The sequence below is a fragment of the Crotalus tigris genome, unplaced genomic scaffold, assembly GCF_016545835.1.
Source record: "Crotalus tigris isolate CLP2741 ecotype Arizona unplaced genomic scaffold, ASM1654583v1 scf7180000017550.10884619, whole genome shotgun sequence".
NCBI lineage: Eukaryota > Metazoa > Chordata > Lepidosauria > Squamata > Viperidae > Crotalus > Crotalus tigris.
In genome coordinates, this window is record NW_024096468.1 from 2555957 (window position 1) to 2570962 (window position 15006).

Genomic DNA, 15006 nt, shown 5'->3' on the forward strand with positions numbered 1-15006 from the left:
CTCTACAGTTCCATTCATACTGTTATTCACTTGCATTTTCCATATTTCAGTGAAAGTAAGAAACAGAATTGGAAAGGAAAAAGAAAAAGAACAAAGTTACTATTATTGTTACCAATATTACTTGGTAAATTTTCAACTGTGCTGCCCATGAGAAATTTGAGGAAAACGTTATTTATCTGTATCTTACTTGAGCAAAGTAAGCCTGTAGCACCATGAGCCTGCACAAAGAATCTAACAAGCTATTTCCATCTATGTTTGCCAGCTCAATTTTGAGATTAGAACCTTTTTTGCAAATCACTGAAATCTTTTCATTGATTCACCGATTAACAGGATTGTACTGGCACACATTTGGGAAGCACAGTAACTCGCTTTTGTATTAAACTGCAACACCTGCCCACCACCCATAAATACTTTTATCAATTGTCTCTCTATTCTGAACTAACCAATCAGATTCCGGCATGCACAGACATGAACCAAAAACCCATAGCAACAAGGACAAGAACATGGCAACAACAGCTGCAATTCTGAATAAAAATATTCTAAAACACACACAGAGAGAGAGAGAGAGAGAGAGAGAGAGAGAGAGAGAGGCACACACATCAGTAGATCCTACACATTTTCTGTCTTATCTTCCTGATCAGAATGATCATTCAAGTGAAATAAGCTTTAAAATCCAACGATGAAAGAAAGAAATGTGAAAAGAATCAAAGAATATTCATATAATGCAAGGGAAATAATGAATCTTACAACCACTGAATACCAAATCTTCCCTTTTTTTTTATCCACACTGCTTTGACCCAAGACTTTTTGGATTTTTTTACTATTTCATCTGTAACATAAAGATCACACTCCTGGCACAAACTAATGCCAGTGGTGAACAAACCATAGGTTATAAATAGGCAGCCAGCTAGGTAATATTCCTACCAAAGTCAAAATATAACATTATAGGTAGTTCTCAACTTATGATCATATATTCAACAACCATGAAGTTACAGTAGCGTTGAACAAATGGTATTTACATCTGGTCCCTGAAAATATGGCTGCAGTAGCATCCCTGAGGTCACACAATCAAAATCAGTCACTTGATAGCCTGCCCACACTTACAATCACAGAGACTCTTCCACTTCTTCCCCTGCCTACTTCCCCATCTTTGCTCTTTGGGCCCCAGAATTCCACAGCTCTGCAAGGCAACTGCTGGCCACGCAAGGCTTTCTTCCTGAGGTGACATGTGGCAGTTTCCTCATGAGACCAGCCAGCTTGGCTTTCTGAGGAATTCTGGGAGTTGAAGTCCACAAGTCTTAAAGTTCCAAGGTTGGAGACCCCTGTGTTACAGCTTTTGAAAATAATACAAGATTATGATGTCTTGTGGTATTGTTTCCAGGTCAGGATTTAATACATTTTGATTTAAATAAAAACCTAAAACTTTGGTTTATTCCGAAATAAAAGTGAAAGCTTTCATTCTTCTCCTCTTAGGTGCAGAGAAAAAAAAAAGAACTGCATAACAGCCTGAGCATCACAGATTTTATTCATAATTATTTAAAAGTTAGGCCTGATTTCAAAAGATTCAGCATAAATATAATGCATTTATAAAGTTTATCACTATGAAGACAAGGGATTATCAATAGTAGGTAGGGGTCTCATAAAGAACTATACAACTGGGTCCTCAGAGTCTGAAGTGCTATGGCTCTGAAAGACAGATCCTAATGATTTGTAAATAGCTATCTGGTTTCTGAGAAACATAGTCTGGCTACTGATGGACATAAAGTATTAGACAGACCTCTGAGCTGATATAGCAAGATAATTTTATATTTTCTTGTTTATTTTGTTATTAAATTTAGGTACTACTGCATCTTGTGAAAGGATATGGCATCAACTTTCTCTTATAACATTATGCCATTTTTATTAATTCCAACACTGCTAGATTTAGATTGGAATTTTAATTTGGATAAGATATAATTCTGTTTTTAAAAATGTTACTATTTTTAATATAGTCTAACTATTCTTAATGTAACAAAGATTTAAATGATCTCAGAGTTATTCCCAACCTTGGACATCTCACCATACACATATGGATTTAAAAGACTATCAGAGAGTATAGGCCAGAACATTCCCTTCAATGCTGTTAATATGAGAGGCGTTAGAAACCTGAATACTAGATATTTAGACTATTCATTTATATATGGTTGGCCTTGATGAAGCAGAATACTGGACTAAATAGGCTTTAAAAAATGTTCTCTCATTAATACTTATCTGAAAACAAAAATGTGAATTTCCTTATGCGTCATATTAGTAGTTTTGTTTCTATTTCTGAACCAGATTTATAACATCCTATGAGGAGACAAAGTAGATGTTATCCCAGGTTAACAGCTCTCCTGCTATACATACCCTGTCCAGTCAGGCAGCGACGTCCACTTTCAAAGGAGAAGAGATTGGAATCATAGCCATAGCGACGCAAGCAAAGGTAGGGCCACCGAACAGCATCGCGTTTATGAGTGTGCAAAACAAGCTCCCTCTGGGTCAATTCCATTATCCCTGAGCCCAGCTCATTGCCCTCATCATCAACATTTGTCACCTGTAGAAACCAAAGCCAGTTGTCAGCAGTTACTAAAAACCATATAAATAGACACAGTGAGGTTATAAACTAGTAGTGTAGCTATTGAGGAAAGTATACCAGCCCAACCTCATTTCTGTAAGGCAGTCATTTTTTTCTTATTCAATGGTAAAATGCTTTAGAGCAGCGGTTCTCAACCTGTGGGTCGCGACCCTTTTGGGGATCGAACGACCCTTTCACAGGGGTCACCTAAGACCATCGGAAAACACATATTTCCGATGGTCTTAGGAACCGAGACACCGCTCCACATCCATCTCCGCATAGCCTCCTCCTGATTGGCCCTGCGCCTGGGTGCCCCACCCCCTGGGAGAAGCGCAGCCAGGGCCTCGTGGCCTTGGAGCCACCCGGGGAAGCCCGGGATACCTGCTGGAAGTGGCCCATTGGAGGCTCCTCTGAGCGGGCCAGCCCTCCCGCAAGCCGCAACCCAAGGGAGACCAGCCCCTGCGATCCCCAGCCAGCCCAACCATTGGACCCGCTGGCCAGGAAGACGCGCCGGAGTCCAGGCTGCTGGGAAGGAAGAAGGAGATTCAGCAAATTTAGGAGAGGAGAGCCGCCTCCTAGGGCCCAGCGCTGGCGGCAGCTTCCTTCCCCATTCTTCCTCCTGCTGCCCCCAAGGCAGCTTGGGCGGGCTCCAGGGCAAAAGAGGTGCCTGGGGGGGGGAGCAGCCGGGCTGGCAGAGGGGCTGACAGGAGCCACACGGCACCAGCCCCCAGCGCGACTCCATTGGATGGGCGGAGGGCGAGGCCGGACAGCGTGGAGTCTCAGCTGGGACAGCGGCGGTTTTCTTGCCCCTCTCCTCTCCTTCCTCCTGCTGCCCCCAAGGTCGCTCGGGCAGACGCCGGGACAGAGGGGTGCCTGGGGGGAGCAGCCGGGCTGGCGGAGGGGCTGGCAGGCCGCGCAGCACTAGCCTCCACCGCGGCTCCATCGGATGGGCGGAGGGCGAGGCCAGGCAGCGCGGAGACCCGGCTCGGGCAGCGGAAGTTTTCTCGCCCTCTCTCCTTCTTCCTCCTGCTGCCCACAAGGTGGCTCGGGCAGGCACCAGGAAGAAGAGGGGTGCCTGGGGGGAGCAGCCAGGCTGGCGGAGGGGCTGGCAGGCCGCGCAGCTCCAGCCCCCACCGTGGCTCCATCGATGGATGGAGGACAAGGCCGGGCAGCATGGAGTCCCGGCGGGAGCCGCGGCCAGGCCAGGGGCAGCGGGGACCCCCGACGATGCTGCTGTAAGAGAGAGAGAGAAAGAGAGAGAGGAAAGAGAGAAAGAGAGAGAGGAAAGAGAAAAAGAGAAAGGGAGGAAACAGAGAAAGAGAGAGAAAGAAAGAGAGGAAAGAGAAAGAGAGGAAAGAGAGAAATAGAGAGAGAGAAGAAAGAGAGAAACGGGAAGAGGAAAGAGAAAAAGAGGAAAGAGGGAGAGAGAGGAAAGAGGGAGAGAGAGAAGAAAGAGAAAGAGGGAAGAGAGAAAGAGGAAAGAGAAAGAGAGAGAGGAAAGAGAAACAGGAAAAGAGGAAAGAGAGAAAGAGAAAGAGGGAGGAAAGAGAGAGAGAAAGAGAGAAAAAGGGAGATGAATGGCGCTTCTCCAACCAGGCTGGGCGGAGCGGCCTTCCTGTCCCCCTCCCCGGCCAGCTGGATGGGGGGTTGGGGGTCACCACAACACGAGGAACTGTATTAAAGGGTAGTGGCATTAGGAAGGTTGAGAACCACTGCTTTAGAGCAATGTTTCTCAGCCTTGGCAATTTTAAGATGTATAGACTTCAGCTCCCAGATTTCTCCAATCAATGGAAGTTCACACATCCTAAAGAGCCAAGATTGAGAAACATTGCATAAGAGGAATACTTCCTTACCAGAAAAATATTTCAGGCAGGTACACCTCCTAGATTCAATGCTAGCCCATCAACAAGACCTCAGCTACTCAGGAAATTGCTCCCTCTGGTGATCTGAGGAGTGTTTTCTTAGCCTTAAGCATATAGTAATACTAACAATGCATTTAACCACAGTGCTTCTACTTTGGGAATGCCATCTAAGATTCCCTGCATAATATTACTGTCTAGTACCAATCATCAACTAATTGACCCAAGTTAAAGGATTCACCTCGAAAGAATTTTCAAATTCACAGTCGTGCAATCCTTTACCAACCATGCACAAAAGGTCAGAAAATTGTCAATATTTCAAATCTTCAGATTGAATGTTAAACAAAGAGGGAGGACAAAATTTAGTTATTTTATTGAGAGACAGAATTCCTTGAAATATACAGAGAAGATAAACTTTCTCAGCTAAAGGCAGTAATACTTAACTGAAGAAAGCACCAAGAAGAATGGGGGGGGGGGAATTCGTAAAAAGGAGTTCCTCAATCCGACTTCAGTCTTAAGATGAAATTTTATTTGAGTTAATTCACAGCGATCAATATTAGTAGAAGAACACATTATAAAAGACAAAAAACATAACTTACTTTAAACTTGGTAGGGTGGTTATCTGGAACCCTGTCTCGGCATGGGCTACTGCAGCACGTTCCCATGGTGTCAAAACAACAGGCAAACCCTGGAATTTAAGGAAAATCAGAATACTGAAGACCAAAATATAAACCACATCTTTCTAACAAAATATTTTCAATGTTTCAAAAACCTAATGGGAGATGGAGAAAAAAAGGCAAAGGTATACACCACACATTTGTGCAGTGCTTCAGATTTAATAGGAAATAGGTGCATGGAGGCAGTTATATACTGTATCATCTGTCAGCAACTTTTTAAAGTGATATTTGTGCTCCAGTGAGAGATTGCCGAGAGTGTCCTGTGCCAAGAGTATGGAGAGTGACTTGATGTTACAGGTATAACACAGTGGTTTGATTTCTTTATTTATGATCCCAGACCAGTAAACTAGTATAATAATTTTCAAAGTGATGTTAGATCATGTTCAGGCAGCACTAAGGAAAACATGATAAGACCAATGTCTTCAAATTCACACTACCAAAAACCTACAATATGGGACAATTATTGTCTGCTGTACTAGAATTACAAACAAAAAACATTTTTATCATCCCTTAAGGACAGGATTTCAGACAAATCATCATATTCCTGCTTAAGCCTTACCTAGCCATGGGTGTCAGCAATTTTTTAAGGGAACGCTTCCCACATTCTCCACACAAGCCTGTGCTGGGTGTCATGGCAATCAAGATGCCAAAATATCATTTATAGTTTCATAGAAACTATGTCAACTTTCACCTATAAGGAAGAGAGAAAAATAAAAATACTTGAAATGAGTAACCCCCCAAAATTATTAACCTGTATTTGACAGTCTCTTTTTGCATTCATATAGGCCAAGTATCATGAACAAATCATTTTAAACTTCTTTACTCCCTGGCAGAAATATAGCAGAAAGCTTGTTCATCTATTTCACAGTGAGAATTAGAAATTTATTTTAAAAATGAAAGCTTCAATTCATAAAAGTTTAATTAAAATATAATAGTAATAATAATAATAATAATTCAGAATTCAGAATTCAAACAGACAAGCACCTGCAACGTAACACCCCAGACTTAACAACTGTCGATAAGAAAGACAAAAAAGTCTGGATAGTGCACGTGGCAGTGCCTGGAGACAGCAGAATAGACGAGAAAGAACTGGAGAAGATAACAAAATACAAAGACCTACAAAGAGAAATAGAAAGACTGTGGCAAAAGCAAGCAAGGGTAGTACCAATAGTCATAGGCTCCTTGGGTGCAATCCCAAAACAACTGGAGCATCACTTGAACACCATCGGCATTGACCAATTCGCCATTAGTCAGTTGCAAAAGGCGGCCTTGCTAGGAACTGCTTCCATCCTGCGACGATACCTGTAATACCATCAAACATCCACATCTGCCTACCCCAGGTCCTGGGTAAGGACTCGATAGGTAGACAAAATGCCAAATCCAGTCTGAACATCTGGCTGACTGTGCGATGATCCATAATAATAATAATAATAAAGTTGGAAGGGACCTTGGAGGTCATCTAGTCCAAACCCCTGCTCAGGCAGGAAACCCTATACCATTTCGGACAAATGGCTGTCCAGTCTCTTCTTAAAAACTTCCAGTGTTGGAGCATTCACCGCTTCTGGAGGCAGGTTGTTCCACTGGTTGATTGTTCTCACTGTCAGGAAGTTTCTCCTTAGTTCTAGGCGTCTTCTCTCCTTGATTAGTTTCCACCCATTGCTTCTTGTCCTGCCTTCAGGCACTTTGGAAAATAGCTTCTCCCTCTTCTTTGTGACATGTGCTATCATGTCCCCCCTCGTCCTTCTCTTCGTTAAACTAGACATACCCAATTCCAGCAACCATTCCTTATGTTTTAACCTCCAGTCCCCTAATCATCTTTGTTGCTCTTCTCTGTACTCTTTCTAGAGTACATGGTGACCAAAACTGGATGCAGTATTCCGAGTATGGCCTTACCAAGGCATTGTAAAGTGGTATTAATACTTCACGTGATCTTGATTCTATCCCTCTGTTAATACAGCCCAGCATAGTATTGGCCTTTCTGGCAGCTGCAGCACACTGCTGTCTGATATTTAAGTGATTGTCCACTAGGACTCCGAGGTCCCTCTCACAGTTACTACTATTGAGCAAGGTACCCCCTATACTATACCTGTACATTTGGTTTTTCTTGCCTAAATGTAGAACCTTACTTTTTTCACCACTGAATTTCATTTTGTTAAATAGCGCCCAGTGTTCAAGTCTATTTTACATTTTACAGCCTTCTGGAATAATTTGGTGTTCCATTTTACAAAATAAGTAAAAAAAAGTCAACATAATTCATGAACAATGAAAATATCAATAATTTATATCCCTACACTGGATAATAACCCAAAAAAATAAGTTTTCTATTTTGGAAAAGTCTGTGCTTGCTCCTCTGTTACCTAGTGAGAAAACAAGTTAACGACAAACATCCTTGAAAGGCATCTTGCTTACTAGTACTGCATACGTTAGTGTCCCAGAAGGAAGATCCAGATGTTTAAAACATGCACTCATTTTACATAGATTTAAATGTGAGGGCTTAAACAGGCGTATCTGAAATCGTCTATCTTGTAACACATCCAAGAAATCAATGCAGGGATTCCTTCAGGAATTTTGACATCTGCTTAAAAGAATATTGATTATATTTGAAAGATAGAAAATATCCACTTTCCAGATTGTTGTAGGATTTGGTAATAAAACTAACAAACAATGGAGTTGTACCGGGCTTGTAAAAAGTTAAATGAGAGGTTTAATAACAGACTATCTTCAAGAGCTAATTGGTTATTTAGCTATTAATCAACTATCATTGATTTAAAACATTCTGAATTCCAGATATTCTTAGAGTAATTTTTTTCTCTCCCTGGCAGTGAATGAAAAATCCTACTGCACAAAGATTAATTTTAACCATGTTAATTAATCAAAAAGTTTTTAGAAATCTAACATACTTCAGTTCTCAGGAAGTTCACCTGTCTTCCATGTTGTATTTGGTTGTTTTGCTGGCTGTTTCCAGATTGGCTGTAAATCACACTTAGTTTCTGCAGGCCTGGACTGCCAAACATTCTGCAATTAATCAACAAACAATAATTTACAGGGGGAAAAACCTTGCAGTTGCACCCTAATATAGTTACAGGCATAACCTCTACAAAACAAACTTTGCTCATGGTTAACTCAGAATGAAAAAAAGAATCATACATACAAAAGTAATTTCAATGCATTAGCAATTTTTCTGAACATGAATAATTCATTCATTTCTATAAACACTATGCTACCACAGAAAAACCATACAAGATAACCAAGAGCTATTCCAATGAATTTTTGTTTAAACTTTTAAGGTGCTTCTGCACAAAATGTGTATTACTACTAAATTTCCTAAAGTGGTTCTGCTGACTTTCTTCTCATAAAAATAGTACAGAAGAAAGCTGCAACTGTACCAATATAGCAATAACTATTAACTTAGGCAACAAGCAGTCTCTCCTTCATGATACAATTCCCGATTCCCTGATATACAATTAAGAAATAGCTTGCCCCATAACTGAAAGCCCATTTTAAATTAAATTAAAATGCAATTTATTATTTCTGTAAGAAGCATTAAGAGTCAACCAATTCTAAAATAAATTATGACTGTTCCCAATGACAATGTCTATCATTATACTGAGCATTTTTCTTGCATGAAGCAATAAATATGACAACAGGAGAAGAGGCAAAAAAACAATCAGGACTAATGAAATCTTTATTATGATTTCAATATACATATACCATGCACTGCATGGATTTTAAGTTGCAGCTTTGTATGAGCAGTAATGCACAGTCAAGGTATTGATTAGGGGGAAAGGCTGAATAATAACATAAGCACAAGATTACAGAACATTTATCCAACATTGATGAAATTTTGTTCTGAGGATGCACCACAAATATTGTGTGCCTTCAAATGCTTCAACCCAATACAATAACAATTACTGCAAACCACTGCAGACTACTGTTTATAAATCAGAAACACACTCATTTCAGAATAATTTCTTTGCCTTATATGCATTTAATTATGGTCATATATTAAAGTGCAAAAGCACAAATTCTCTTAACTACTGTTTGTGCAAAAATTTCAAATTAGGGTATTTCTGATTTTAAAGGAAACTAAGATAGCACAGATGCCAGTGCAAAATCATAGCTGATATAGAAAAAGGAAAAAGTCATTCAAAATATAAACATGGAAACATACAGTATTTATGTTAGATATTATTTGCAAACTTTAGTTTCCAGCATTAACTAGCATTAACTGTCCTTCAGATTTGCATCTAATTGTAGCATAAACTTATTCCAGAAACCATTTTTCTGGCATTGCCTCTATCTGATTTCTACACCTGAAACAGCCTTGAATTGTCCTTAACTGTACTGGTGTTAAAATAGTTTCCTCTTTATCTCAACATATTGTAGAGATAAAGATACAATTGGTACACTCAGGTAATCCCTTGGGGGGGCGGTAGATTAGACTGATCCCACTGGCCCATTGAAACTAGTACAAATATAGCTCTGGGCACTGTCCTCCATTCCACTTTGGGCAGGAAAGTCTGGTTCTTTCAAATCAGACTTTTCTATTATACTTGACAGGTCCCTGAGCTGACAGCAGTGGTGACTGTCAGTAAAGCAGGAGAAAAAGAGCAACTTTTCCCATGCTTGTCAGTTACTGTCTGATCAACTTTTAAGCACAGGTTCAGTGCTCTTCTGGAATAGCACTAAGCCAATGCCTAAAATGAGTCCATTTACCAACTGACATCAGCTGATAGCCAGATCTCCCTGTAAGTCCCTTCCACAAAACTGTGCAAAACCACAGCAATTCTGGCAGAGGGCTACATCTGCACCAAGGTCACATTAAGAACAGCATTTGTTGCTAACATGCCTGTTGCAGGATAAGAATGGCCACAGAGGAAAGCCAATTTTATTGTGATATAGTTTTCTGCCAGTTCATGGACTCCTGGATAGCACTTTAATTGAGGCATCAGGAAGAGTCTTCTGAAACATGCTATCCAACATCAGCATCCTCCATTATTACCGGTATCTATATTATTACATACCTAAAACTGAATCAATTTCACTTAGGAGATCTTCATTTTTCTATCTGGCAGCAAATAATTTCATATATTGTTGCTCTAAAATAATTTTCATTCACTGTGGTTAAAACCAAGATGTTAGGGACTACATCATGCTCAAAATGGTTGAAAAATATTAGGTTTGAGAAAGATGCTCAATTCTAATCAATTCTTATTCCTTCTACATCTCTATCACTGGCCAGCAAAATCCTACACCTAAAGCAAAGATACAAATACTACATAAAACATTAACAAATCTACCAATAACATAAATGACAAATGAAGAAAATGCAAAATATTCCAATTACAGTCTTTTTGGACGAAGTAAAGCTAACACAAAAAGGACTACACTGCAGTTCTGTACAATATGATTAAGGCATTTACTAGTCCTAGGAAGAGAGAAGCCTACCAAGAATTAAAGATAATCATAAAGCATACAAATTTTGTTCACTTATTGGCACATGAACAAAATTAGATTTGCCAATTATATGTGTGACAGCACTGAAATTTTTAACAGTTATCTAATGAAGCCAATATCCTAATAATTTTAGTCTTTAGTGCCACCAAAATCCCTTGCTTTTACTGCAATAGATTCAAGCAGCTACTTCTCCAAAACTATTACCAGAAAAAGAAAATCACGACGAAAGATTATTGCTCTCCTAGCCACCCACCGGAGGGATTGCAGATTAAAATGCAAGAAAACAATTTTCAAGGTATACAATAGCTATGGATAGAAAAACTGCTGGAATCGGATGGGTGACCAGGGAAGAACAACGGCAATAAATAGGAGGGTGGAAAGAAACTGGGAGAAAACTGCCGTCCTTGGCCGGGGAAAGGGTGGGAGCGGGTTGGGCTTGCAGGCGCCGGCGCCAGGGGAAGACCGCCAGGAGGAGGAGGAGGCCGGAGGCGAAAGCACCGTTAGGATAAGAGATAAGCCGGCCTCTGTGACTTGGGAAGACGGCGCGGATTTGGTCAGGGAAAGCCTGAGAGGTCAATACTTGCGGCACCGTCCAAGCGCGGCGCGGGATAGAAATGACGGAAGCCGCCGCCGCCACCGCCGCGTCCCTTGCCCAAGTCCAGCCCGGGTCGGAGACGCCGAGAGCAGCGAGTACGCGAGGCATCCTAGAGCGTCACTCACCGTCAGGACTTGGGCTTTCGACGGGCGAGGAGCGAAGTGGCGACGGACCGCAACCACAGACTTTATGATTGGTAGATAACCACCCCGTGGTCGAACGACACGACTTTAAATGCCTTTTTTTTCTTCATTAAGGGACCGCTGTTTTCCTCAAAGAGGGATGCAATTTAGATTTTAACGGAGTTCTGATTGGGCACAGCAGTGAATTCGCCAGCCTTCCCTCGCCTCCAGTAGATATGAACAAAAACGGGAAATCATGTTCATTCTAATTTTCATGCCTTTGAAAGGATTTGAAAAGGCTGAGCAGTTCAAAAAAATGCCACGCCAACACCAATTCAGTCCACGGTCACCTCACTGTTGCAAATTAAGCGTCGGCCATCATTTGCTAACCCCTTCCATCAGGTTAGGTAATCTTTTCCGGGCTGGAGATGCCGCAGTTTGTCTTGTGCCTCACCTGTGGGTCGCAGAGAAGTTATCCTGCACCTGCTCAGTTTCGGCAGGCGGCGGAACTTAGGGTTCGTTATACCGTCAAGCGCTGGTGGCTTTTTAAAGCCGCCGTTTAGCCTGGGCGCAGTTGCAGATGTTATTCTAGACTAGAGCAAATGCCGCACCTGAATTCCAAAGCCGGGATTTAGCTGAATGCTTCACATCCTTGCACATACGGTAGATGCGTTGTTCCCGGTGTAGGTAGGGAAAAAACTCACGGGATTGGACGTGGCTGTTAACGTCATAATTCTATAACCACTAGGTGGAGCTACGCGCCTCTGACTTGGCCAGCTACAATTCGAGCCGCCGGGTCCCGGAGCGCGTGGCGGTTCCCGAAAAAGGATCTCATCTCAATTGCTGCATGCACAAACCGAGGTTGTCAGTGTCAGTTAAAACGAGAGAATATAGGCAATGCAAAGAACCTTGGGAGTTGTAGTCCAGAACCTCAGCAATGCTCTGGATTGAACATCTCATATCCCTGTTGCTGGGTTTATTTTCAGCGTGGTGTCACCAGCAGAATAACTCAGAATTCCAGAATTTGGTGCTAAATAGATCTATAGTAGATCTATATAGTACTATAGTAGAATTGAACCAATTCCTCCTATCTAAACCAGCATTTCCTAATCCAACTGCATAGAAAAATAAATTGCAAAAATCTCCCTCCAAAGAGCAATCCAAAGAATGGGGATGACTATCTGCCCACTTTCCCCAAATATCTTCTCTTTTCTCTGTTTTCAGAGTGATCTGTGTATATCTATGTGTAGGTTTGAAAGACTATACATTCAGTTACATTTAGGTTTCCTTTCTGAGGCCAGAGAAGGCCTTTTCCTTTCCCCTTTCATACATGGATACGGAGACCATGCATGACAATTCTCAGAAGATGGGTTAGGGTTAGGTTTAGGGTTCTCTCCATATATTGCTGGTTGGAGGGCAGAGCAGCTGAACTGCAAACAGAGCTACAAATAAACACACTCTTGCGTTTAGCATCTAATGGCCATCATATTTCAGTGATTATATAAAGATCCGTGAAAACACAGATCATCCTATCATAATGATCTTTTGAATTCAAACTAATTTTTCTGGGGTCACACCCTGGTATCTTATCATCAAGGAATAAGGTTAAACCCTAACCAATCCTTTCCTAAGTGTCTGCCTTTAGATCAAAGAACATTTCCAGAACAAAACATGTAATATGAGAGAGAGGTTGTCAGCAAGAACCTATTGGACTTTTAACTCCCAGATAAGTCCAATACATCTAAAATCAGTAGATTGGAAGAGATTGCTATACTGTATTTACAAACATAAGTGGCATTTTCTATGTTGCAAGAAAATCTCATTAAGACTCCAAGTTAAAACACCTGACTCTAGCAAAAACTGGATAGCTCATATGAATATGATTTTAACTCTGTGTAATAACAAAAAGCGATACTTGGAAGCTTCATCAGGATTCATAGCATAATACATCCAGTTCCAACCAAAACATTTGTCGAATAATTGACATGAATTCTTCCAACACAGATGGAGCGCCACATGAACACAACACAAATAATGCTATTTTGCCAAATGCTACATTGGGCTGTCACTTAAATCAATTTGTGCAGGCAAAATATTTATTTTTCCTTTTAAGGGGGAGGGGAACTTCACGTCCTTGAATTCTATTAAAATAAGGTGTGCCCTTGTTTTCCTGCTTCATATGTGCTTTTAGCACTACTGTAATTAAAATTATAAGTGCTATACAGTGTTTCACTCACACACTTTAGAACCGTGATGGTGAACCTATGGCACGCATGCCATAGCTGGCACGCAGAGCCCTTTCTATAGGCACGCATGCCGTCGCCCCAGTCCAAGGCCTTAAATCCCATCCATGAGCAACCTGCTTCAAAATCTCCCGGGGCAAGTGACTTTTTAAGCTGGGTTTTATGAAACCTTTTCACTTTAGGCCTCCGCCATGTGCAAAAAAAAAAAAAAAGTTCAATCAATCAATCAATCAATTTCAACTCGCGGGAAAAAAAATTTGGCAAAGTTGGAATTGATTGATTGAACTTTACTTTTAGTCCCACACAGTGGCGAAGGAAGTGGCGCATTGGAGCTGGAAAGAAGGTGCTGTGTGGGGGTGGAGCGGAGCAGCAGGAGCAGGGTACTCCATGTGAGGGGTGGGGCGGGGCCTGTGCATGGGGTGAAGCAACGCAGTGGCGCTAGCATGGTGATAGACCAGTTGCTTCCCTCCCCCTGCCAGACACCTGCCAAAGCCACGCAGGATAAGGTTGCCATGCCCGCCCCCACCCAGATACCCTCGCCTCCCCCCAAGCGTTTTTTTACTAACCTGCCTTTCAGCTGCATTCCGTTTCTCCATTCGCTTCTCAGCCTTCGCCACGTGTTTGTCGGACTATTAATAAAAAAAACAAAGTTTCATCAGACTTTCTAACTTCTCACAAGATCTCAAGAACTTAGAAAGTCTGATGGAACTTTTTTTTTAACCAATAGTCCCACAAACACGCGGCGAAGGCTGAGAAGCGAATGGAGAAACGGAATGCAGCTGAAAGTCAGGTTAGTAAAAAAATGCTTGGGGGAGGTGAGGGCATCTGGGCAGGGGTGGGCGCGGCAACCTTACCCTGCATGATGTGAGGGTGAGGCACATGCCCCTCCCATGCCAGGCCAGCCCCTGCAGCCCCGGGGCAGCCATGCTGAGCGGCGGTGGGCAGGGTGCTGAGGTGGGGGCCGGCAGGCCGACCAAAGCAGCAGGTGGAGCGCCAGAGGCTCGGGGAGGAAGGCTGCTGAAATGGGCGGTCGGGCCATTGGCAAGAGCAACGCAGTGGGGCATAAAGTGGCCTCAGGACAACTGGGGCAGGTAAGGAAAGAAATCCTCGCTCCCTCCAGAAACTGCCTTTCTTTCCTTACCTGACTCCCAGCCCTGTGCCATTTCTCCTTCGCGATCCACCCTTGCCATGTGCAAGGAAACAAAGGAAGTTTTTTTTGGGGGGGGGGGGAAAGGTCAATCAATCAATTCCAACTTTGCAATCTTTCACGAGAAGTTGGAATTGATTGACCTTTTTTCCCCAAAAAAACTTCCTTTGTTTTCTTGCATGCGGCAGTGGCGGCGGATTGCGAAGGAGCAATAGCACAGGGCTGGAAGTCAGGTAAGGAAAAAAAGGCAATTTCTGGGGGGGAACGAGGATTTCTTTCCTTACCTGCCCCACTTGTTCCAAGGCTGATTTCC

At 42.2% G+C, this 15006-nt stretch overlaps 1 protein-coding gene across 9 annotated transcripts in view; it reads right to left on the reverse strand.

Moving 5' to 3' along the window:
* Window positions 1–15006, reverse strand: part of FRS3 (fibroblast growth factor receptor substrate 3) — a 32614-nt gene that overhangs the window by 10834 nt on the left and 6774 nt on the right. The window contains exons 1-6 of one of the 9 annotated variants that reach the window (XM_039340078.1): window positions 11167–11262; window positions 10154–10247; window positions 8030–8144; window positions 5689–5820; window positions 5052–5140; window positions 2386–2572 (exon numbers count right to left, since the gene is read on the reverse strand). In XM_039340078.1, coding sequence (XP_039196012.1) covers window positions 2386–2572; window positions 5052–5117 — 253 coding nt within the window. In that variant the 5' untranslated portion in view covers window positions 5118–5140; window positions 5689–5820; window positions 8030–8144; window positions 10154–10247; window positions 11167–11262. The other 8 variants (XM_039340124.1, XM_039340113.1, XM_039340095.1 and 5 more) reach the window with 8 other exon arrangements.